The 26,807-nt window shown below is 39.5% G+C and overlaps 1 protein-coding gene and 1 long non-coding RNA gene across 3 annotated transcripts in view; one reads left to right on the forward strand and one right to left on the reverse strand.

The window, feature by feature from the left end:
• LOC110676409 overlaps positions 1-15,956 on the reverse strand; it is a 50,379-nt gene extending 34,423 nt beyond the window's left edge. The window contains exon 1 of the long non-coding RNA XR_002500354.1: positions 15,868-15,956. This is a non-coding gene — a long non-coding RNA (uncharacterized LOC110676409). The remainder of the gene's footprint in view (positions 1-15,867) is intronic.
• Positions 1,761-26,169, forward strand: LOC5574635 (carcinine transporter). 2 transcript variants are annotated; one of them, XM_001661503.2, is made up of 8 exons: positions 1,761-1,918; positions 14,529-14,624; positions 14,687-14,885; positions 14,950-15,208; positions 15,284-15,533; positions 15,597-15,973; positions 25,466-25,644; positions 25,890-26,169. In XM_001661503.2, the coding sequence occupies exons 1-8, from the start codon at positions 1,803-1,805 to the stop codon at positions 26,067-26,069; spliced, it is 1,656 nt and encodes a 551-aa protein (XP_001661553.2). In that variant the 5' UTR covers positions 1,761-1,802; the 3' UTR covers positions 26,070-26,169. The 2 variants fall into 2 exon arrangements, with proteins under 2 accessions (XP_001661553.2, XP_021699893.1); XM_021844201.1 differs by having other exon boundaries at positions 1,824-1,918; positions 14,546-14,624.
• The last annotated feature ends 638 nt before the right edge of the window (positions 26,170-26,807 follow it).

A 26,807-nucleotide genomic window follows, 5' to 3' on the forward strand; every position in this document is an offset into this window, starting at 1 on the left:
CAAGAGATGTCCGAAGCGTTGTAAAATGTTTCCAAAAAGCTTTTAACAAGTCTGTCGGTATGAATCAATAGAGTATCGAGCTGCGCATTAGTGTAAACAGATAAACACGTAGGGTGACTGATCCAGTGGTAGTGTGTGTACCAATAATAGTGGTAGTGCGGTTTCAAGCGTGTAATGGACAATTTTATTTTTATGTGTATTTTTCTAACATGGCCCTTGTTAAATTGTTATGAATGTGTATAAAATTTGTTTGGAAATAAGTAAGGAAATAGTAGAAAATAATTAAAAACCTTAACTTTTTTGCTCCTTTGCACCAGTAATAGTGGGGCGTTCCTATAATAGTGGGTTTCAATGGGAAATCAATGTAAACCACTATTATAGGAACAGCCGTTAGCAAATACCACTATTACTGGAACATGTTCCAGTCATGGAGGAAATGCATTTTTGAAAGATTCAATGATTATATCATACTAAAATTATTTTTTACGTAAAATAGAATAGAAAAAGTTTTGTATGACGTATTCAGATATGAAAAACGAGCTTCCGTTATTTTCTGGTGAATTTTTATTCCTCAACCCGTTACTATTGCCACTATCACTGGTACAGACGCCCTATATATATTTGTCTGCAGATGTTCGTGAAAATTACAAAAGAAGCGTGGCATCGGCTTAGACTACCGAGAATACATGAATTCCCCACGTGAACGAGTAACAAATCTGCAGCGCCGTCGGCCAACCTGAAATCAAAGTCCTTTACGACCCTACATTCTGTTTCATAGCTTGGCATCCTCCTGCTCTCTTAGATGTCTAATTCAACACTCCTAAGCGTGCATGCAAATAACAGTGTTGAATTGGAGGTTGTTTTTATTTTTTGGATAATGTCGTGAAGGACTTCGATTTAAGGTTGTGGGATCAAAGAATCAAAGACCATAAGAGCAATTCCATTATTTTTCATAATTTTGCATCTCAATTTTTCCAAATTGACATTTGTGTCTATGAACTTCGGGGACCTGATAGCCGTAGCGGTAAACGCGCAGCTATTCAGCATGACCAAGCTGAGGGTCGTGGGTTCGAATCCCACCGGTCGAGGATCTTTTCGGGTTGGAAATTTTCTCGACTTCCCAGGGCATAGAGTATCTTCGTACCTGCCACACGATATACACATGCAAAAAATGGTCATTGGCACAGTAAGCTCTCAGTGAATAACTGTGGAAGTGCTCATAAGAACACTAAGCTGAGAAGCAGGCTCTGTCCCAGTGGGGACGTAACGCCAGAAAGAAGAAGAAGAAGTCTATGAACTTCATGAGAAATTGTAGTTAACTTTTAACTGTGAACAAGAGCGAAGCAAGAAGTTTGATAGCTTTTTTTTGGGATATAGGTTGAGCACATTTGAGATTGCATGTCAATTACAGGGCTAAGACACGCCCATTCAATACGTAATGCTGAAGTTAAAATTTATGTATTACTTTGAAATTTTCATTAAAAATTTGTTTTTTTTTTTAAGAAGATTCTATGATGACGCTTGAGTCAATATTCGCCCCCTCCTACAGGGTCACGTAATTTGTAGCTGGATACTTTTTTTTTTATAAAAAATGCTGAGTGATATAATTAAGTCTGGCAAATCCATAATATGCCTCCACTGTGTTATTTATCATCTCATTGTACCGTATGGTGGCTTTATTATGGAGCCCTTAATCAATTTGTTTATTGGATAATGAGACATAATGAGGCAAATTTTATTTCACTGACAGCTATGGTCATGATTTGTCGCGTGCTCAGTTTCAAACACAGTTCCAAAGTAGAATGATGGATTTTGATTCAGTGCTTCCAGAAGTGGGTGGATTTGGATTATACCAAAAACTTGTGATATGTGTTTTGCTTTTGCCAGCTGTAATACCATGCGCTTTCCATGCGTACAGGTGAGCTCTGTAACGGTCGTACAAGATTGTCATTTTTGAATCTTTGTTTATGCTACGTTCAGACTAGAACTTATATTAATTAATATAAGCTAACCTAATATGAAACGTCATATTCGCTATTTCCAGTGAAAATCGAATGATAAAGCCAGAGGCATTAATTTAACGTCACCTTTTATGTTGGTCTGTCTATCTATCTAATCTATCTAAGCGCTTGCACAGCCAATATTGAAAAGTATCCTGGAAATACTGGATATGATTCCAGTATTTTCTTGTCGATATTAATATTTGTAGCATATCGTATACAATATGACACAAACATCAAAATGGCCAGGCCCACTGTGCAGACTTGGGTTTTAAGATAATTGAAAGATTGACGACCATCAGATTATTCACGAATGAATAACATGGTGAGCGAAAGTTTTTCAATTTTATAAGTGAAGAAACGGGGACAACCGTACCAACCATTTCATTAAGGGGGATAGGTAAAATCGGTGGAAGTGGCGTAGCTAAGAAAGTCAATGCACACTTCATCGCTGTGTTCCTTTTCCTGGGATGGGACACAGGTATTTCCCCCGTATGTCCTGGCTCTAAAGCCTTGGCTTAAGCGCCGTTACTCGCTCTCTGAAACGAAAAGAAAATTAAATCTGATCCCTCTCCTATTATGCTGTGAATTCAGATAAATGTGTGTAAAAACCTACAAATTCATCACATTGAACAAAAAAACAGTATGTTGAAATTTCTCACCAAAGCTGCAACTCTTCATCAATCCTTATGCCGCAGAAACTTAATTTGGGAGAAAAATGACACATGAATGTTTTATTATCTTACCTGAATGTGTCTTCGATCAAACACATACATACTCTAAGTTTTAATAAAAAAAAAGAACTTTATCACCCGTTAACGGTAGACTAAATAGTGCAACGCGTTAGAATAAAATGAAAATTTTCTGTTCACATCAAATATGTAAACCGATCACACCACACTCTTTCTTCTTAAAAGTTTTGTCCTCACAAGGTTTCAGGCGTACGTATGTACGTATCACAGCAGGCCATAGCATTTAAAGTTCTCCTAGTAAGCCGACAAGCCATCACAGTCAGTTTCCTTGGCAACACACGTGTTGAGCAAAATCACCCGCATCAAATTTTTCACCATACGGCCGACAGCGTGAAACTTTTTCGATTGTCCAGGCTGTAGTAGCACACTCTGCTGAACAAAGTGATTTATTTTCACTACAAATTTCTTCAATCCAATCTTTCTTATTCAGATTTCATAATTTCACTTTAATCAATTCCCTACGTGACTTCTAGACTCAATTGGAACAATACTTCGCAAAACACCACACGCGACGAGCATTGCTTCCGAAAGAATTTTGGATTCAATTTCACTTGACTTCATTGTAAAATTTAATTTCACAAATAATTCGAAACATTATTACACAAACAAATATTGTGGTCACTGAAACTGCTAAAACATTGAAGCTTGCGGGAAATCCTCCGGATGATGAAATGAATAACCATCAGCCGAAATTCGGCTGAACGCGGATGGCGATATGCAGAACGAGAGAAGCACGACAGCTGAAAAAATGCATCCGTACACGTGCACAGCACACTACGATCTCCAGGGGTGGATCGTCACCTTTTATGTTGGTCTGTAGGAAAATACTAAAATTACGAAAAATCATATTTTTGTATTCAATATCCCCTGAGCCACTATAGAAACTCATGTGCCTACGGCGTAGGCGAAACACAAATTATAATCGTATTTTTACAAACCTTTAACATTTTTTAAAATGCTTTCGATTGACGCAAAAAATGTGTTAGTTTAATAAAAGAAATATTTTCTCCTAGTATTGCTACTAAAAGTACAATAATGCAAGGAAGTTTAAATTTTAATAAAAAGTAATTTCTCGATTATTTTTTGAAGAAAAGCAAGCTGTGAATCAATCGTACAGTACAGTCAACTCTCCCTTACTCAGTATTTCGTATCTCGATATCAAGAGCTACTTCGATGGTCCTTTGGATCGCATTTGCACTGATTTTATGTTAACTCAATACCTCCCTAATTGGATGGTCCCTTCAATATCGAGTTATGGAGAGTTGCGTGTAGCTCGTGACCATCATGGCAAAACATATTCACCAACGATTTTTAGTAAAACGACTATAAAAACCCACTAGTGCGGTCACCGGCTACTAATGGTACACCCACCCTAAATATAAAGTCTAGTCTGAACGTAGCATAAAGAAATCGATAAAGAACATTTCTAGAGTAAGCTGTGCTCAGAATGAAATCTTCTGTGAATGAATGAAATCTATCTGTGTACTGTGATTTAAAAAAAAAACAATTTAACGATTCATATAAGAAATTTTCCAAGCACTGAGAAACGCTAAGGAAATACGTTTCACGTCCATATACGTACACTTACGAGTAAGTGGCACTCGATTTGCGATGAATTAGTCCTCTGAAGATGAGGGCTGCACAGTGCACAGTGGCGTACACCGCCAATTCAGATTACCGACCCCAGTAAAATTTTACTGGGTTTTGGAACTACGGATTTTTGGTAATTTTTACGATTACCGAAAAAACCCAGTAAGGCGGCATCCACAAATTACGTAACGCTCTAGAGGGAGTGGGGAGTAGGCTTAAGCGTTACGGCTCATAAAAAAATTTAAAAAAAATCATACAAAAAGCGTTACGGAGGGGGGGGGGGAGGTGGTCAAAATTTTCAAATTTTAGCGTTTCGTAATAAATGGATACTGTCTAAACCAAAATATGTTTTGATTGATGGAAATTACTGACTACCTGTTTCGCTGCTGACAATTAATTTCTCGGCCTATCTTGATGCATGGGAAATTTCTGCAAGGAATCGATCAAGAATGCGCTTTTTTCTGATCGCAGTACGCAGTTGAAAGGAAATGTCAGTTCAAATGGGAGTCGCTGTAGAAAATTTCTGCAAGGAATCGGCGAGAAATTTCTTTAGCGATTCCTTCTCAGTAGCAAATCAGGCTTAGCCAAAAACTGTAGAGTGTTTATACTGACAAGAAAATACTGGAAGATATTTCGGTGTTTCCAGGATGCTTTTCAATATTGGCTGTGCAAGCGCTTAGATTAGATTAGATTAGAAAACTGTAGAGCGTTTATACTGGCTTTCCAGTTTCCCATGCTTCACGCTTTGCTCCTCCGGATATTGTTTTTTTTCCTCCAAAATCTATACAAAAAAAAAATATCAATCGACATGGACATGTCCCTTATAAAGCATTTTTCGTGAGAATAGACATCTACGGTATGCTCATATCTCGGTGGAAGTAATCGAAAAATGTGTGACAAAATCATTATTATGTTGTTGGTTTGCATACGAGAGGCAAACTCAATGATGCAGATGAACTTACCTCTTGTATGGAAACCAACCGAATTTACCAACGTAAGCAGTTAAAATCGTGCTGAGCCTTTTTTTTTTTGCTTAAAATAGTTGAGTTTGTCACTAAATTTCGATTACTTACCACAAGAAAGCGCAAAATAAGTGCAGTAAAAGTTTGGTTGCCATAGACGTGTCTCTTAGCGCCGGATAATTCTTCAGCAGGAGATTCTCATTTGACAAATTCCCGCATGTGCATCAGATTGTTTTGATTTGATTTAGACGACAAGTCAGTAAAAAACATCAAATACTGAATAGTCGGTAATTGTTTTTTTGCAATTACGTTGCAAATCAATCAACTTCTCATTGAGAAGTTGATCAACATAACGGCCTACTTTTCCTACCAAAAGAAACAGTGCCGAAAAGTGCTGAAAAGTAGCACTTTTCATTACTGTTTTGGTAGGCGTCACCCGAATAACCCAGTGTCCCAGTCTCTTCATGCCATGCTTATTCTGCGCGGCGTGTGATTCGAGACGAGTCGTTCTCACCTCGGGTGACGTGGAAGCGAGTCGACACCTCAACGACTCGTCTTGCCTCACATGCCGCACAGAATAAGCACAATTGCATCTGATTCTTGAATTTATTCTACGTCTGGCTTGAGGTGAGAATTGTCTGTGTCCTATAGCGAGGTGACAATTCTCAACTCGAGCGAAGTGACTTTCCATTTGGTTTACACGGCGAGTCACTTCACTAGAGTCTGTGCGATCAGGCCCCGACACAGGTTGGCGATTCTGATGTGGGATCGGATCGTCCACCATTTGTGCTTTCTTACCTGGTCATTCCTCTCATTCCTCTAATAGATCTGCATGATACCGATGGGAGGGAGAAAATTTGTGACATTCATGGGCACGGTAGACACAACAAGGTAGGCTATTCCCACGTGTAAACAACGATTTTCCACCAAAACATGTATCGTCATTCCTATCGTCCAGCATGAGGCCTTGAAGATAGTAAAGGAGAGCAGACCTTGCTTTCTTTTGCACTCGTTCGAGTTTGCGATAGGAATGACGTCACTGCCAAATGTCATTTTTCGGAGTATAATACCTTGCTTCTTTTTACCGTGTTCATGGGTACTACTGTGTCACAGCCTACGTGATTGAAAAAATGAATTGAAACTACGCATGGCTGTATGCCCTGCCCATGTGAGTTCTCTTGAAATGTTTGTTTGTGCTTTTAGAGTTCGTCCAGTTGAAACGGCATTTTTCGAAATAGCAAAAAATGCTGTATGCAACTCGTTGCAAAACTCGATTTTTTCAGCACTCGTTGTATTTATCCAACTCGGCGAGCCTTGTTGGATAAATGTACAACTGGTGCTGGAAAAATCATCATTATGCAACTAATTTTGCAATTTCTCATCGTAATAGGCTGTTTTTCATCACGCCTATCTGTCATGAAACGGCCTAATTTCCTGCTTTGATGTATGCAGTGCGGGAATAGTCATCACGCAACTGAAATCAGTACTTCATTACATAACGCTTTCTCATTACGCAACTGTTTTGAGTTGCGTAATGAATCATAACACAACAATTTTTCATAAATTGTGGAAAAATGGTGATTGCATTCCGATATAATTCCTGATACCCTCAAGTGGTCCTCTACGAAATTGCAAAAAATGTTGTACGTAACTCGTTGCAGAACTCAATTTTTGCAGCACTCGTCGTAATTATTTACGACTCGTGCTGTAAAAATCATTCTGCAACTTGTTCCGTAAACTATTATTACTGACTTTTCGGCCTGTTCGGTAATTTGTCCGACCTTTGTATGTAGCATAGGGATAGGAAGAATCAAAATTGATGGAGTCCTTACCGTATCTTTAAAACGCCAAAAAATCATCTAGTCCAGGCTGTCTGAACACCGTCCAATTAGGGTGCATAACCATCTGGGCACTTCCATCATTTACTTGGGCATGGGGGGTTTTTCTCGGTCAAATATTCTGACACGACGCATAGTTTGGCCAAATATGAGCTCTATAGCTTTCAAAAAAACTCCACTACCGTAGTGAAACAATAGTACCAAGAATAGGATCCGGTCCTACGTCTTCTTCTTCTTCTTCTTCTTCTTGACATTACGTCCTCACTCGGACAAAGTCTGCTTCTCAGCTTAGTGTTTGTTGCGTACGCAAGATAATATCATTCGAGCCAATTTGCGTACCCCCGACGTAGCTTACGCAAATCTGGCAACGTGCAATCGCCTCTCCACACATCATCCTGTGCGCAAAGCGAGGAGACCACAGGATGGAAAATTCCACGAAACTATGCGCAGAAAATCTACCTCCACCGAGATGCGTGGAGACTCGTTTGCAAAACAGGCTCCAGCACGCAACAAAAAGGACAAGCGAAGGAGAAACATCATCAGTATTTTTCAACGAGTGGAATGACCAACACCAAGAGAAGAAAGTGAATTAATGTCAAGTTAAAGTTTTGTTCAATACAGTAGACAGAAGGAGATTGAAGTGTTTTTCTTGGCTTAGCCAATTCACTCAGCCGAACCCCCCAAGGATTCTCCTCACGCTGAGTCCACCGCTAGATACAGCAACTTGGGCACCACCGAAATTACAGTCCACGAGATCATCGCCCCGAACATTGGTCCATCGAACCGGATTGTGGTTCCCGATTGCTGTCCCGAAGGTGTGAGGAGAAATTGCCGACCAACCAGCAAGCAGTGCCGCTTGCATCGAAACGCCGATCAGTGAAGCAGAAAAGTGCGCGAAAGAAGCCGAGAATAATCGAGCTTCTCGGAAGACAGTGAGTGTAAAACCCTGAACGAAAATGCCGCTAGAACATTCTCCTGCGAAGGGGACGACCGATCCTGCCGACGTTGTGAATTTTCGAGTGCAACGACAGCAGCAAAGTGAGAGCAATTCCAACGAGCAAATGGAGATTGCTGCCGACAGTGAAATGATGGTGCGAATTAAAGCATTATCACGCCAACGACATCATGTGCTGAATAAAGTGTTCCGCATCCAGGAATCATTAGATCGCCAACTCGGATTGCCAGAACTGGAAGGTTTGCTGTGCAATTTGCAGTCGGCGTACACGGAATTCTCTGGCTTCCACAGTCAGATAATAGCGATTATCCCGGACGACGCAATGGAACAGGAAGAAGGAGCTTATGTACGATTCGAAGCTCTGTACAATCTAACGTTTGCCGGAGTGAAGAAGCGTATTATGGATCGACAAGCCAATCCTGCGCCGCAAGTGGTCATCCATCAGCAGCCGCTGAAAGCGCCAATTCCGACCTTCGATGGCGACTACGCGAACTGGCCAAAGTTCAAGGCTATGTTCCAAGACGTCATTGCGCTTTCTCGGGATTCGGATGCAGTGAAGCTGTACCACCTGGACAAGGCACTGGTAGGAGCAGCTGCTGGAGTACTCGACGCGAAGACGCTGAACGAAGGAGATTACGCCCACGCATGGCGAATCCTAACCGACCGCTACGAGAATCAACGAATGATAGTGGAGACTCACATCCGTGGGCTCCTATCGCTAAAGAAGATGGCATCGCGATCCAGCAAGCAGCTTCAACAACTGGTCGACGAATGTACGAAGCACGTAGAGAGTTTGGAATACCAAAACCAGCCACTAACAGGAGTGTCCGAGCTGGTGGTGGTGTACCTACTCTCAGCCGCCCTTGACGATTCAACGAGGTTGCAATGGGAGCAATCTCTTGCGACGACGACCGATCTGCCGAAATACAAGGAAACGGTAGACTTCCTCAAATCCCAGTGCAAGGTGCTGGAAAGATGGGAAGTCGCCCGTTCAATGACGACAACCAATATGAACGCCAACACGAAACCGCCTACGCCGAAGCCGAAGCAAGTCAGCCAGCAAGCGCATGCAGCAGCAACATCGAGCCAGGAAACGACGGACAGGTGCGACTTTTGCAGTGGTTCTCACTTGAACTTCCAATGCAACAAGTTGAACGCACTGTCCGCCAATGAAAGAATGGAGAAGGTAAAGGCAGCTGGTGTTTGCTTCAATTGCCTACGGAAGGGGCATCGATCGAAGGATTGTCCGTCGTCGAAAACCTGTCGGAAGTGTCAGCGACGTCACCACACTCAACTTCATGACGACAACCCCAACACGACGACGAAGCCCAACCTGAATGCTATTTCAACAATTCTCGACGAGCCGAAGCAGGCTAGTGCACCTGTTCCATCCGCATCGAATCCGATTCCAAAAAGCGAGCAATCCTTGTCCACCAGTTGCTCGTGTCAGGGAATGCAGTCACCGAAGACAGTGTTGTTGCTCACCGCAGTCATCTTGGTGAGTGACGAAAACGGACAACAGCAGAAGTGCCGCGTTCTCCTGGACAGTGGCTCCCAGGTGAATTTCATCAGCGAGAAGATGGCCAATTCCCTTGGCATCCAAAGACAGCCCGCCGGTGTGCCGATAGCCGGCATCAACAACATCCGAACGACTGCTCGTGACAAAATAGAGGTGAGTGTGCAGTCTCGTTGTAGCGATATCCGCGCCAAGCTGGAATGCTTGGTAATTCCAAAGGTTACTGGCACAATCCCGCGCAAGTCCATCGACACATCAAGTTGGAACATTCCTGTTGGTATCCAACTAGCCGATCCGAAATTCTTCCGGGCCGATAGCATTGACATGCTGATCGGAGCAGAGCTGTTCTTCCAACTATTGAAACCAGGGCACATCATCATCGACGAACACCTGCCAGAGCTACGAGAGTCGCACTTTGGGTGGCTCATAGCAGGTGCTATTCCAACCAATGCGTCATTGGAGGACATCCGCTATTCGCAAGTGGCATCGATTGAAGATATCGCCGATTCGATCCACAAATTTTGGGAAGTGGAAGAAGTACCGAACGCCATAGCGATGTCATCCGAAGAGCAACAGTGTGAGCAACATTTCATGTCTACGTACAACCGAGAACCTAATGGCAGGTTTACAGTCCGACTACCGATGAAGAACAACGTTGGTGAATTGGACAGCTGTCGTTCTTTGGCATTAAAGCGTTTTTACATGCTGGAGAACAGGCTGCAACGAAATCCCGACCTGAAGACGCAGTACGTTAACTTCATCCAGGAATATCAACATCTCGGTCACTGCCGGGAGGTTGACGAAACCAACGACGATGTCGGTAGGAAGACATACTATTTGCCACACCACGCAGTTCTCCGCCCTAGCAGCTCCACGACGAAGTGTAGGGTGGTATTTGATGCGAGTGCCAAATCAGCCGAAGACCACTTATCCCTCAACGAAGTTTTGTTGGTGGGACCGGTGGTGCAGAGCGAACTTTACGATATTCTGCTACGAGCTCGGATGCGCAGGTACGTTTTTTCGGCCGATATTTCAAAAATGTACCGGCAAATCCGAATGCATCACGACGACTCCAGATTCCTGCGAATTTTCTGGAGAGACGACCCGACGAAGCCACTGAGAGTTCTGGAATTGACTACGGTCACTTACGGAACTGCATCTGCACCTTTCCAAGCAACAAGGTGCTTGAATCAACTCGCCGAAGACGAACGTCAAGATTTTCCCATGGCTGCAGAGATTGTAACGAACGATTGTTATGTTGACGACATCCTGTCGGGTACAGACACGCTGGAGGAAGCCATCGATGCGCAGCGCCAGCTGAAAGGCATGCTGGCGAAAGGTGGGTTTCCAATCCACAAATGGTGCTCCAATTCACCGGAGCTTCTTGACCGCATTCCTGAAGCCGAACGGGAACAAACGAAGAACATCGAAGACAACGACATCAACCAGGTGATCAAAATTCTTGGCTTACTATGGGATCCATCGACAGATGAATTGCTACCAGCTGGAATCCCAAGTTCCAATGACGATAGCAGTCAACGAAGCAGAACAACGAAACGAATCATCTACTCCGAAGTAGCGAAACTTTTCGACCCACTTGGACTGTTTGCACCTACCATCGTTCTCGCTAAATTGCTTGTGCAACAACTTTGGCGAACACAGAAAGGGTGGGACGATCCACTCGATGACGACACCGAACAACAGTGGATCAGACTAAAGCAGTCGCTACCGTTGCTGAAAGATTTCCCGATACCACGTCAAGTCACCGTCAACGAAGCTGTTAGGTTCGAGCTGCACGGTTTTGCTGATGCCTCCAATGTGGCATTTGGAGCATGCATCTACATTCGCAGCATCCAGTCCGACGGTTCTGCCATATCGCGTTTGCTAACCAGCAAATCCAAGGTGGCACCGTTGCGCGACGTATCCATCCCACGCAAGGAACTGTGCGCCGCCCTCTTGCTAGCTCGCTTGTTGGAAAGAGTCCTGTTTGCCATCCCGACTAAATTCCATCGAGTGATTTTATGGTCCGACAGCGAAATCGTTTTGGCTTGGCTAAAAAAGCATCCCGGCCAACTGGAAGTGTTTGTCCGCAATCGCGTCGCCGAGATTCAACGTCTCACCGAAGGACTTACGTGGAATTATATCCGATCATTATCCAATCCTGCGGATATTGTTTCAAGGGGAAAAACTTCCGTCGATTTGGTCACCAGTGGTCTATGGTGGGATGGTCCTCCATTCCTCAACGAGCCGGTTTTCAACATCGAGACACCTAAAGACATCCCCGACAGCGAATTGCCAGAATTGAAACCAGCAGCCATAATAACGATGGCTGCATTCGAGGAGCAGCATCCGGAACTTACGAAGTATAGTTCCTTTCGCAAGTTGCAACGAGTCATCGCTTGGGTTCTACGCTTCAAGAACAACACCCATAAGAAGACAACTCAGCGTATTCTGCAACGACACTTGACCGTCAGTGAGCTACGACAATCAATGGTAGTTATTTTGCGTGTTGTTCAACATGTGGAACTGAGCGACGAGATACACCGAATCGAAACCAACACCAGGTGCAAGCGTCTACAAGATCTGCATCCAATCTACGATGAAAATCTACTACGAGTTGGTGGAAGACTCACACAATCACGACTACCTGAAGCAGCGAAGCATCAAATCATCTTGCCAAACAAGAATACAGTAACAGAGTTGCTGGTACGAGCATTGCACGAGGAGCATTTGCATGTAGGACCAGCTGGACTGTTGTCTGCACTGAGGCAACGGTTTTGGTTGTTGAATGCCCGATCGACAGTACGAAAGGTAATCCGATCGTGTGTGAAGTGCTTCCGAACGAATCCATCCGACGTTTCCCAGTTGATGGGAGAGCTACCGAAACAACGAGTGACTCCATCGCCGCCGTTCAGCGTTACTGGCGTTGATTACGCTGGCCCGATGCTGATAAAGCAAGGATCGTATCGACCGAAGGTGGTGAAAGCGTACATCGCAGTATTCGTTTGCATGTCCACTAAGGCTGTGCATCTTGAGTTGGTGTCAGATCTGACCACCGACGCTTTCATCGCAGCTTTGCAACGTTTTGTCAGCCGCCGTGGAATCGTATCGGAAATGCACTCCGATAATGCAACCAACTTCAGAGGTGCTCAACACGAATTACATCATCTCTACGAACTGTTTCAGAAGGAGCACGAAGTCAACCGTATCATCCGATATTGTCAATCCAAGGAAATGGAGTGGCAATTCATTCCGCCAGATGCACCGGAGTTCGGCGGTCTATGGGAGGCCGCCGTTAAAAGCACGAAAAATCATCTGAAACGAGTAATTGGAAACGTTAAGCTGACGTTTGAGGAAATGGTTACGGTGCTGTGTGAGATTGAAGCAATACTCAACTCACGCCCACTATTTACCGTTTACAACGACCCTGCAGATCCCGAGGTGATTACGTCATCGCATTACTTGATTGGCCGTCCGATGACGGCAATTCCTGAGCCAACCTACACCGACGTGAAGATCAGTCGATTGACCCGTTGGCAGCACATGCAATTAATGCGTGAACATTTTTGGCGAGCCTGGTCCAGAGATTATCTGTCAAGTTTGCAGCCAAGGAAGAAAAACCGTATGGAGATCGCAAACGTGCGACCAGGTATGATTGTTCTTCTCCAAGACAAGAATCAACCACCACTGCATTGGAAGCTTGGCCGTGTAACTGCTGTGTATCCAGGACCAGATAACTTGGTACGAGCTGTGGATGTGTACAGTGAAGGAACAACATTTCGTCGTGCCATCACGAAGTTGTCAATTTTGCCCATCGAAGATAATCACCCAACTAGATACAGCCAATAATTGAACCGATGGTCCACCGGGGGGTGTATGTTGCGTACGCAAGATAATATCATTCGAGCCAATTTGCGTACCCCCGACGTAGCTTACGCAAATCTGGCAACGTGCAATCGCCTCTCCACACATCATCCTGTGCGCAAAGCGAGGAGACCACAGGATGGAAAATTCCACGAAACTATGCGCAGAAAATCTACCTCCACCGAGATGCGTGGAGACTCGTTTGCAAAACAGGCTCCAGCACGCAACAAAAAGGACAAGCGAAGGAGAAACATCATCAGTATTTTTCAACGAGTGGAATGACCAACACCAAGAGAAGAAAGTGAATTAATGTCAAGTTAAAGTTTTGTTCAATACAGTAGACAGAAGGAGATTGAAGTGTTTTTCTTGGCTTAGCCAATTCACTCAGCCGAACCCCCCAAGGATTCTCCTCACGCTGAGTCCATACAGCAACTTGGGCATCACCGAAATTACAGTCCACGAGATCATCACCCCGAACAGTGTTCTTATGAGCACTTCCACATTTATTAACTGAGAGCATTCTTTGCCAACTTGCCATTTTCGCATTTTTATATCGTGTGGCAGGTACGATGATACACTATGCCCAGGGAAGTCAAGGAAATTTCCATTGCGAGAAGATTCTGGACCGACCGGGAATCGAACTCAGACACCTTCAGCATGACTTTGCTTTGTAACCGTGGACTCTAACCACTCGGCTAAGGAAGGCCCGGTCCTATGTGTTTTGAGTTTCAAAGTATCACTTTCCTGCCCAAAACTTCATATTTGTCATTTTCGACAATTTGGAGTAATTGTCAAGTTTTTGGATGTTCAGTTACTGAGTAGGCCTTAGAATTAATCAAGGTTAATTATACATTTCTCAATTCCCTGATTCATCTTTACCTATCATAAACCACCAGGATGTTCACTTTTTGTACGAATTTTGCATTTCGTTTGTAAATAATAAAACAGTACTAAGAGAATATTTGTGATTCTCTTTCCTAACTGGAATTACTTTATCTACAATGTTAAATAAAAGATTGATTTGTATGATAATAAAACAAACCCCCTATAGTCAATTGTTCATTGCAGCAATTCCCAACCATTGGTGCAGGATACCAGAATTAGAGAAAGTACAACCATGGGCGTCGACTCTTGCAAAAGAGTTGAGGTAGCACGCATAGCTTCAAAAATCATGCCTGTAGCATTAATCTTATTTCTAAAATTTGACAGCATTCCTCTGGAATATAAAGATGGACGATCTAAACTTGCAATGTGCAGCATGTACTCTAGAAATTATTCGCAAATAGCTAACGTGCTGAACGCGGAGAACAGCACAGCAGTGTTCAAGGATCCCTTCGATAACATCACCAGTTGTGTATATGGGTGGAAATACGATACTTCGGTGTTTGAATCTACTGTCGTGACGGAGGTAATACTAACAGTTTCAGCTTACAATATTGATCAAAATTTTGATTCATTTCTTCCATTCGTAGTGGAATCTGGTTTGTGAAAAGGAGTTTTATCCCACGGCAGCGCTGATAGTATTTGGAATCGGAGGACTCGTAGGGAATCTTGTATTTGGATACATGCAAGATTACTGGGGACGCAAGAATTCTTTTTTTGTATACTTATTTATAGAAGTAGCTGCATGTGCATCGGGTGTATTCACGTGGAACTTTGAACTTTGGTTGCTTACTCGTTTCATAGTCGGTTTAACGGTACCTGCCATTCTATCCAGTCCTTACGTTTTAGGTAAGCAATATTGATCATAAAGCTTCCCAAATATATATTCATAAGCGCATTTCCTACCATTTTTCTTATTTTTAGCTATCGAACTAGTAGAGCCAAGGAAACGGGATTTCTGTACCATAGTGTCCAATATAGCGTACTCGATTGGCCTAATAATGCTTGCTGGCGTCGTATATCTGTTTAGAGATTGGAGATCACTGTCCTTAGCTGTATCGCTTCCGTTGTTGCTATTATTTGCCTTCTATTGCTTTATTCCTGAATCACCACGTTGGTTAGTAGCCAGAAACCGGTTTAAAGATGCCGCACAAGTTATGACGATTATGGCAAAGTAATATAGTTTTGAAGTCCTTTTTTTTCAATGCTTGATTGATAATTTTCTTCACTTTTTTAGATTAAACAGGAAGTCTATTCCCACAAACTATGAACATACTCTTAAATGTAAACTCAGCGTACCTACAGATGTGACTGACAAAGGGACATATAAGTATGGTATAAGAGATCTATTTGCTGGTCGTCAAATGGCCCGGAAAACCACCATCATTACGTTTATATGGTTCACTAATACAAGCGTCTATGTAGGTCTAAGCTATTATGCACCAGCCCTCGGTGGCGACGAAATTTTCAATTTTTTTCTGGCTGGTTTAGTGGAGCTTCCTACTTACATCGTTCTGTGGCCTAGTATTCATTATTTCGGTAGAAGATGGATTTTGTGCATTTCAATGCTAGTGGGAGGCATAGCTTGTCTTTTCACTTATACTTCACAAACTGGTAAGTACAAAAATCTTCACTGAATCGTCGTCGAAAGACAAAACATCGAAAAGACAAAAAGGCAAAAGTCGAAAACAAATTTCCAAAGAAAAATTTTCCCATCTAGCGAATCATTTCGACCTTTTGTATTTCGATCTTCTGTCATTTGAACGTTTTGTCTCCCGACCCTTTGTCCATAAACCCCCTCACTTATCGTGTATAGGGTGATTCAAATCGTTTTTGCCTTACGCTGCTTTTTGGATTCTATGGCAGATTTTGATGTCCTCCCAATACTTGAGCTCATATGGATGAAAACTGCACAAAGTCGGTATGCGAATTACTATGAGGAAACCAAGAAATTCATTCAATTAGTTTAGGTGTGCCCTGGTACCTCAGACAAACAAACGTAACAGCTAAAAGATTTATCCTTTTATGACAAAGTCACGCGAGAATGTACAGTAGACTGATGCAAATTTTGAAGTTTTTGCTCCCCTATGCTTAAACAATGTCAATTATGATGAAAATGATACTCTCAAAATTTGAAGTGATTTGGAAGAAATTTGGTTGTGCACACGCTATTTGAAGGTTGTATGGAAATTACTATGGAAAAGGCAAACTTTTTGGGTTCAGTCCTCTAACTGCTCGTCATAATAATTCATGGAAAAGTGAACACAGTCATCTCATGTGAAAACTTCCCAGCTACAACTTCGCCGAAGACTACATTTTGATTGGACGTAAGGATAATTTGTTATTATTGATAACAAAGTCTATATCATGCTGAGATGATCATTCAATTACTTTCAGAGCAACACTGCTTTTTTTTGCTGTAGAACATAGTAGTCTGGATTACTTTGATCTATTCTACCCGCCAGGAGCACCACTGCACAGTGGTCCAGGAATCAGTTTTACGCGGAAAGATGCATTTTGAGCTTTAGAATGAAATATTAGACAAAAACGGTCTTCTACAAAGTTGTTTGTATTAGTTAAGCCCTTTGTTTGGTTTTATTGAAAATTAGGGTGGACCACATTTTCATAGAAATTGTGTAACTAACTTTCTTATTTGTAGAAATTATATTATACATGCTTCAGCAAAGTTATAGACCATTCAATTTCAAGCAACTTTGCCAAAAAAAGTTTTTTTGTATCTCTTAAATTGACCGATTTAGAGCTTTTTTCCTGCAGTGACATAGGGTGGTCCGAACAAAACTGGTTTTCTGGCTCTAGAGTTTTCAGTTCAAATTTCTCATCAAAGTAGTCTATGAAACACTTTTAGAGCTTCAAAAAATGCGTAATTTGATGAGTGAAAAAACTCGCTATCTCCTTTCGTTTAGGAGTTATTGTTGTTTTTCTCTCAAAAACATGCCTACTTTGATTGTGAATATCTCTGATTGGGGCAAACATAAAAAATATCTTTTGACGGCATTCAAAAGACAAAATAAAATTGTATATTATATCAAAAAATTACAAATGTGTTATTTTTGTAAATCTAATAAAATGCCTTGAAAAACAAAGGTTTTTAAGCAGAAAAACTTTAATAACTTTTGAACTAAAATAGATATCATCAATATTTTTGCATGAAAATTTGCGTTTTGTTAAGTTCTTAAAGTCGTTCATAGACTGCTTTGACGAGAAATCTGAAATAAGAAAGATAGGGCTCTAAAACTATTTTGAAGATTTTCATGGTATGTATTTCTTTATTATTTTACATTTTGAGCATGAAAATGAAATTTTAGATAAAAATGGTCTTCTACAAAATTGTTTCTTATAATGTAAGCTTTCATACTGTGTCATTTGAAACTAGGGTGGTCCACAATATCACACATATCATATAATCAACTTTTTTGTTTGCAAAAATACTGGTATATGCTCTTAGGCAAAGCGGTAGAACATGAAATTTTGATCAACTTTGCCAAAAAAAGTTTTTCTGTAGCTCAAAATTTGACCAATCTAGAGCATTTTTTCCTAATCATCGCAGGGTGGTCCAACAAAAATAAGTTTTTTAACTTTAGTTTTTGTAATATTATTTTCTCGTCAGAGTCGTCTATGAACGACTTTTAGAACTTTACAAAACGCAAATTTTCATGCAAAAATATTGATGATATCTATTTTAGTTCAAAAGTTATTAAAGTTTTTCTGCTTAAAAACCTTTGTTTTTCAAGGCATTTTATTAGAGTTACAAAAATAACACATCTGTAATTTTTTGATATAATATACAATTTTATTTTGTCTTTTGAATGCCGTCAAAAGATATTTTTTATGTTTGCCCCAATCAGAGATATTTACAATCAAAGTTGGCATGTTTTTGGAAGAAAAACAACAATAACTCCTAAACGGAAGGAGATAGCGAGGTTCTTCACTCACCAAATTACGCATTTTTAAAAGCTCTAAAAGTGTTTCATAGACTACTTTGATGAGAAACTTGAATTGAAAACTCTAGAACCAGAAAACCAGTTTTGTTCGGACCACCCTATGTCACCGTAGGAAAAAAGCTCTAAATCGGTCAATTTAAGAGATACAAAAAAACTTTTTTTGGCAAAGTTGCTTGAAATTGAATGGTCTATAACTTTGCTGAAGCATGTATAATATAATTTCTACAAATAAGAAAGTTAGTTTAATCATTTCTATGAAAATGTGGTCCACCCTAATTTTCAATAAAACCAAACAAAGGGCTTAACTAATACAAACAACTTTGTAGAAGACCGTTTTTGTCTAATGTTTCATTCTAAAGCTCAGAATGCATCTTTCCGCGTAAAACTGATTCCTGGACCATAGTGCACTGTTGCCTGCCGAACAGTTGGTGAAGCATGCTACATCCAAACCAACTTTATGATGATGAATAACAATTTATCCTGACGTCCAATCAAAAAGTGGTCTTCGGCAAAGTTGTAGCTGGGAGGATTTCACATTAGAAGAATTTGTTCACTTTTCCACAAAATATTATGACGAAGAGATAGAGGGCTGAACACAAAAGCATGGCGTTCCCGATAGTAATCTCCATATAAACTTCAAATGACCTGTGCACAGTCAAATTTCTTCCGATTTATTTCAAACTTTGGGAGAATGATATTAACCATAATATAAGTCGTTTAAGCATAGGGGAGCAAAAATTTCAAAATTTGCATCACTCTAATGTACAGTCACCCCACAGTTATGGATAGCACACAGGTATAGGCTGACCAAGCCTGGGACACGGTTATATGAAAAATTTAGATTATCGCTCCAGTCCACTTTTTGGATTGCATTGAGGTCCCATAAAAACTGTGCAAAATTTCAGCTCGATCGGAGAAACTATATTTTAGCGCCAGCCGTTCAAAGTTTGTATGGGATTTACTATGGGAAAACTTACTTTTGTAAAGAAAAATTGCCAGAGGCCGCCCATTGACCTCTATAAAAATTCTGAACACAGATCTCGATAGTTATTTCTACGTTGAACAACATTGCCGAAGACCGCAAAGCAATCCGATGCTTGTGAAAAAAGATATTAAGCATAGACTATTCGGAAATTTTGTCCGATTTTGTTATTATTGTTATTCCTTTACGTGTTAATCAACGTCGCGTTGCCAATAGGATTTCATTGAATAACTTTTTTCACAAGTTTCGGATTGTTTCGCGGTCTTCGGCAATATTCTTCATCGTAAAAATACCTATCGAGGTCTGTATTCAGAATTTTTATAGAGATTAATGGGCGAACTCTGGCGAATTTTCTTTGCAAAAGTAAGTTTTCCCATAGTAAATCCCTACAAACTTTGAACGGTTGGCGCTAAAATATAGTTTCTGCGATCGAGCTGAAATTTTGCACAGTTTTTATGGGACCTAAATGCAATCCAAAAAGTGGACCGGAGCGAGAATCTAAATTTTGTCCCACACTACTGACCATACGTCCCGGGACAGTACCGTTTTAATCACCTTGACGAGCTGTCGAAAATACTCAAATTGTCCCGTTATTTTAGATTGAGAATAGACACTACATATTACACAACAGTCAAAACGAAAAACAGCAGTATAATAAACAGATTCTATTTATTTTCAGAGTTTTATGTCTTCATAATGTTTTTCAGTAGTTATCAGGGTTCTGAATTTTCGTATCAATGATGCGAAATCTACGATTTTTCGCACGTAAGGAGAATGCTTTTTTCGCTTCCTCACGTGAACATATTTTATCGCTCACACTAATTTTCCCTGGAGCTACGATGGTGGATAACCGAAAATCACTCCACTCCGGGGATAATTCAAGCGTGTGCTAGAATAAGGGTGTAAATCGCAAGATCGATTTCTCTTCGTCGATCCTCTCTTCTGTGAATAAAGGTGACAAGATGCAAGTTTGTCAGCATTTTTCCACTCCAGATCGCTTGGCAGCGATGCAATCTTGCGTCCTGAGATGAAAAAATGCTGATAAATCGCTGAAAATTGCTGTGAGGGATAAATCCATTATCGTGAGAGTGAGTGAGAATTCGGAAGCCTGGTAGTTATTCAGTAATCATATGCTTCTGAACAACTTTTTGTGTGTTTTTTATGCCAATTGTTTGCCGATTTTAAGTACATGGTGGGGTCAAGATTCAGTGAAACTTTTTTTTCTGATGTCGTTTAAATTCCATATGAAATAGAAACGTCATCCAAAATCTAGACGTAAATTGAGGCTGGACTTGAGGAGACTTATATTGGAGATGAGTCCAGCAATCGAACCTATTTTCAATTCCCTTTCAAATTTTCTTTTACAAAGCTTATTTTTAAACACAATTAAATCTTGAAACGCTTATTTGCATTGTCGACATAAATTTTACGTCATTCATCGATATCATATAAAAAAAAGAACAAAGTTATTTGTAATTAATACATATTTCAAATCAATATTCTAAGCCCTATAGGTACACTATCTAACACACATTGCAAATTATATTGCACAATTATTGTTTTTACTATTGACACGCAATTAATTAGATTATGTTAGGAAAAGAATGTATTTAAAAGAAAAATAACATAAAGTTTAAGAAAAATTTACATTGATTAACTTGATCATCATAATGAAAACATTTTCGTCTTACTTTTCCTAAGAGCAAATTCTACTAATTCAGAATCAATTTTTTTTTCAGGGCAAAATTGTAACGATCTTTTGAGATAGTAAATCATCCAGCTGTTCAGTGGAATACTTATATCTAAAGGGAATCCAAATTAAACACTAGTCCATTCAATATTCCAAGTTTTTTTTGTATATAATTTACGTTTATGATTTGACCAGCCTAACGAAAACATTTCTAACTAACTTTTCTCAAGGGAAAATTCTAACTTTTCACAAGGGAAAATTCTACTAATCCAGAAGAAATTCTTTCGCATTGAAAACTGTAACGAGCTTAGGGATGGTACACAAATTATGTCACGCTAAATTTTGACCCCTCCACCCCTTTGTCACATTTTTTGTATGAGTCCTTCGAAAATTTTGTAAGGCTTGTCACACTTGCCCCCCCCCCCCCCCCCCCCTTGGAGCGTGACGTAATTTGTGCATGACCCTTTATAAGGCAAACTTCTTCTTAGAAATCATTGAATACATTTATAGACAGCGTTGATTGTTTTTTTTTATCGAATCACGAAGAGTATTCTCTTGTAGAATATTATTTTCGTTTTTTAAGATTGTACCGTTTTTGTTCTTCATTTGTCCCGGTTTTTTAAGATCAGCTTATGGTCAGCCTACACAGGTATTCATAAGCGTAAGCGTTGATTCATAACTGTGGGGCATTGAAAACCATACAACAGTTATGAAGCAAAGATAAGACGATTTCGACACAAATGCCAAAACGTAGGTATGCTTTCACTACAGCACACAATTCGTTTACCTCGCAGGTTACAGTGCTGTTACAGTGTTTTTATACATATTATGAGTCGATTTCATCCATAATAGGGATCCTCCTCTCCCACCACTGATCCACATCTCACTGAGAAAAATCTACACGTCAAGATCATGTGTTTTACTTATAGATTTGCGCAATAAGGAAAACCACATGACTTGAGCGTGGTAGCTGTCATGTTGTCATTTGAAGCAAACATGAATGTCTAAATATTAAATTATGAAAACAGACTGATTTGCTTATTGAATTCGAAATGGAGTGGCTTTCGATAGCCACGTGTAACAGAACATGAATGTCATGAGACTGAAAACATAAATTTGGTAGAAGAACTCTTGTTCCCCAAAATATGGATTCGAGACTCCTCTGCTTGTCGCAAGCTCACTTAAATGTTTTTTTGTGCAAACAAGTGAGTCAGCAACAAGCGGGGGGCCACAAATCCATAATTTGGGAAGCCCGGGTTTAGCACATCCCATTTTTTTTCAAAACTGAAAACCAGGAAAATTTGTTAGTGGAATCCGATTTTTCTTCTGAACCATACATTATAATCAATGTATTCTTATAAAAAGGTAGAATCCTCTTATATCGGACAATTTTACTAATAGAAGAAAAATCGAATTCACAAATTTTCATCTAACACTTTGAGCTGCAAAATTTGCTTCTTCTCTTTAGAAGCATGATGATGCGATTGTACCCCGTTTGGCATAAAGTCGTTTGGCATAAGGTCGTTTGGCATAAAGCCGTTTGGCATAAAGTCATTTTGCATAATGGTCGTTTGGCATAATGGTCGTTTGGCATAATGGTCATTTGGCATAATGGCCGTTTGGCATAATGATTGACTTAAAATAAATATCAGCATTTTTTAAGCTTTTATCGAGATCAACACCACCGAGCCCATAGCAAAAAATTTTGGTAGGTTATAAACAAGCGTTCAGAGATTTTCTAAGCTAAGAATTTCAAAATTTGTTGTGACATTAGAGAGCATTACTAAATAAAACTCGTGACGGGTCTCTACATATCAGAACATAGAGTATCTTTGAGCTTGTTGCAAAGTACATATTTGATAACAGTAAATTGACAAAAAAAAGTTCGCAGTTATTCATCAAGGGAACGCTCATAGAATATTTCGCATGCAGCTCTGTCCCAGTTTGGACGTAACACTCGATGAAAATTACTGAATAAAAGAATGGATTTATATTTGCAAAATATCAAAAACTCTAATCCAAACATCTATCAATGAGACTTAATGCAAAAATAGCCTATATACGAGAGCAGACTATTTTTCGTTTAAAATGTTTTAGGCTCTAACGCAAAAAAATCTTTTCACAGCATAGCTCAGATGAACAACACGCCTTTAAAAGAAAATATTTGTGGCAAAACTTTTCTACGGTTCAATATAAATCCTAATTTTGGAAGTGTACATCAAAAACACCGACTATTATCGAGAGAAGGGAAAATTTGAGATTGAAATAATATTTTTTTCCATCATGTCTCGGAAGGAGATCACGCGTTTGCCCCAAAAAAAGAAGATGTTGAATATTAGCAGGTTCTAAAGTAATTATAATTCTAATAACACATCTGGCAAGAATTGATAAAACAGCAAAATATAAAAATGGTTAACATTTAGCTTTACTACATAATAAAATTTAAAACAATATAAATATAAAGAACAGCCTTTTTTAAAAAGAAAGGAAAATTTATAATTAAACCAATAGAAGAATGGATGCCAAAAATTATTGCGGCATGATAAAATGAAATCATATAAAAAAGTGTGTTCAGAATCATCAAAATGATTGTGTTACTTTTCCCCGAGTGCCATTTCCCCGAAAAGCGGGGACGAGAAAGAACGATGAACAGTTAAAAGAAGGCAGTATTCTGTCATTCTCGGTTATACACATGTTGGCAAGAATGCTGAGGACGGTAAAACTCGAAAGAGCCACCAACTAAATAATGAAGGGTGCATATTAGATGGTCAGTTCGTTCACCACCCTGAAATGTATAAAGTTACGACAATTATTAGTGCTAAAAACTTTTCGGGGAAGTGAGCTAATCGGGGAAACGGGAAATTCGGAGAACTGGCATTCGGGGAAACGACATTCGGGGAACTGATATTAGGGTAACCGACATTCGGGGAAAAGTAGCACAACCCATCGAAGTAATTGCAGTAATCGATTTCTCTTTTCGCTGATAATTTGAGCAGATCAATGTTATCGATTGCCGACCTTTTGTCAGTTGGGAACAAAAAAATACTTAAAAAATATAGCTCCAAAGAACAGCCTAATCAACAGTTTTCATTCCTATAGTTATGGTTACATCATATTTACAAAAAAATAGAACAGTTAAAAGAAGGGTAAATTTGTGCTAAATATATATATATATATATATATATATATATATATATATATATATATATATATATATATATATATATATATATATATATATATATATATATATATATATATATATATATATATATATATATATATATATATATATATATATATATATATATATATATATATAAATCATCAGTGTAAAAATGTGTTACAATAGCGAAACTCAAAAGAAGAATTAATATTTGAAAGAAGGGTAATTTCTGGATAAATAATGAAATACTATTGAAAAAAAATTTCCCCAACATGAATAAATTTATTCAAGAGTGAATGATTGTTGAATAAAGTGTCATTTTCTATCAATTGACTTCAAACAAGGCTGATGTCATTAGAAAGATTCAATAGAAACGTATAAACGAAAAATTGAGAAAATCTTGATTTCAGACTCATTATGCCAAACGACTATTATGCCAAACGACCATTATGCCAAACGACCATTATACCAAACGACTTTATGCCAAATGACCATTATGCCAAACGACTTTATGCCGCTTTATGCCAAACGACTTTATGCCAAATGACCTACCACCTGATGATGCATGTCGTTCGACACGAGGTTCAATCATAATTTAGTTCGCTATGGGTTGATCACAAACTATTTAGAAATTTTGAACATGGAAATCGATAGCCAAGCTCATCGATTTTATCATAACAAACTCATTGCGCCAATCTATGAATTGACCAACTTGAACATGATTATCTTGACACAAGCAAAACACATTGAATCCATGTTGGGTGATGCAATTTGGCGAGTGCCAATCTGGCAAGTCGCACGGTACGGCACTGGTCATGGATAAATTAAAAAAAAATATTAGTGTGTACTATCATTCAAGCCAGAACAATGCTGCATGTTTAGAAGATTAATAAGCACTGTTTAAGATTTCTCATAAAAGCTGTCTCAGTTCTTAAACAAATGACCTCAAATTTTGGGAGGACTCTCAGAATTTGACCTAGAATAAGCGATGTTTGAGTGAAAACGATTTTTCGAACCACCCCAATGAGCCACTACATAACAAAAACTAGTTGCGTAATGAACTAGCGTTGCGTAGTGAGTTATTTAAACAGGACACGTGATGAGTTATTACTCAACGCTCAATTCTGTGAGGGAAAGGTCATGCCATGCCGCGTTTGAAAAAAAAAAACAGCCTATTACAATGAGAATTTGCAATCGTTTTTAATCTTCGCTAAACATAAAAACTATTTACATACGTTTTTGATGTCATTAGTGCTACTACTGGAACAACAATAAGACATAGTACAACTATTGTTATTTCTTTCAGATCGTACTACTACTCTCGCGCTATATTGTATAGGAAAAATGGGAATATCATCTGCATTTGTAATTTTACCGCTTGCTGCCTCTGAGCTGTATCCAACCGTTGTACGTGGATTGGGAATGAGCTTCAGTTCAGTGATAGGAATGATTGGGCCAATTGTTATTCCTTTAATCAACTATACGGTAAGTCAGTTACATTGAACGCATAAATTGTTTAAATGGTTTTAATGATATACAAAAATGGGGAATGCTAGCTTTTTATGTTACCGTGGCGTAAACTGTTTTAGTTGTCATCGTTGGTATTGTTAATAATTATGGGAGCGAGACGTCTCGAACGAAATTGAAAATTACCAAAAATTACACAAGATCAAGTATCTGACATGATTTTAATATTTCAACTCAACCGTAATTATTTCTTATCTTTTCAGGGTAGTGAGTTGACCGTTTTTCCTTTAATCATTATGGGAATATTGCTTATTAGTGGAGGATGCGCAAGTCTTTTGTTGCCGGAGACAAAAGGAGTTAGCCTACCGCAAACTTTGGACGATGGAGAACGCACCGTTTTGACAAATCCTTTCAGAGAAGCTTTACGAAAAAATAAAAATTGAGGAGGTACCAGCTGCTTTGTTAATAGTGTGCATTTTTATTTATTTACCACAAAAATACATCGAGAACTCCAATAGATAAATCATATAAGAATAATTTAAACACGTTGTTTACTGAAAAAAATACACCGAAAATTGCAATAGATAAATCATGAATGAATGAATGAATTTTCTTTATTAAAGAGACTTTCAGCCCTTGGCTGGTTCGTCTCTCAGATAAATCATATGTAAATCATTTAAACACGTTTTTGACATTATTCTGACACTGTCTGATTGCTGTAACGCAAAGCGCTACCGTCTATGCATGACAAATCGTTAAAACGTAATAGCCATCTTCATTACGCACAACCGAAACCAAATACCTATATTTTCGAAAATAGTTCTCTATTTTGAGCAATAATGAGGTACATGCATTACCTGATTCGCAACTCGCCACATACTAAAGCTGTTAGTGCACTATGCAAAATATTTGGCATGGATTTATACAGAGCAAAACAAATGTTCGACATCGTAAAGATTTTGTCATTGTTGAAACCGATGTTTGTTTGTTTGATTTTCTCTCTCTCTCTCTCTCTCTCTCTCTCTCTCTCTCTCTCTCTCTCTCTCTCTCTCTCTCTCTCTCTCTCTCTCTCTCTCTCTCTCTCTCTCTCTCTCTCTCTCTCTCTCTCTCTCTCTCTCTCTCTCTCTCTCTCTCTCTCTCTCTCTCTCTCTCTCTCTCTCTCTCTCTCTCTCTCTCTCTCT

The sequence above is a fragment of the Aedes aegypti genome, chromosome 2, assembly GCF_002204515.2.
Source record: "Aedes aegypti strain LVP_AGWG chromosome 2, AaegL5.0 Primary Assembly, whole genome shotgun sequence".
In the NCBI taxonomy this organism is placed as follows: domain Eukaryota; kingdom Metazoa; phylum Arthropoda; class Insecta; order Diptera; family Culicidae; genus Aedes; species Aedes aegypti.

Excerpts from the sequence above, each read along its gene's own strand:
- LOC5574635 (XM_001661503.2), top strand. The coding sequence starts at position 1,803 with ATGATGGATTTTGATTCAGTGCTTCCAGAAGTGGGTGGATTTGGATTA. Across the intron at positions 14,625-14,686 it reads ACTCTTGCAAAAGAGTTGAG|CATTCCTCTGGAATATAAAG; the intron begins GTAGCACGCATA and ends AAAATTTGACAG. Across the intron at positions 15,534-15,596 it reads GTTATGACGATTATGGCAAA|ATTAAACAGGAAGTCTATTC; the intron begins GTAATATAGTTT and ends TCACTTTTTTAG.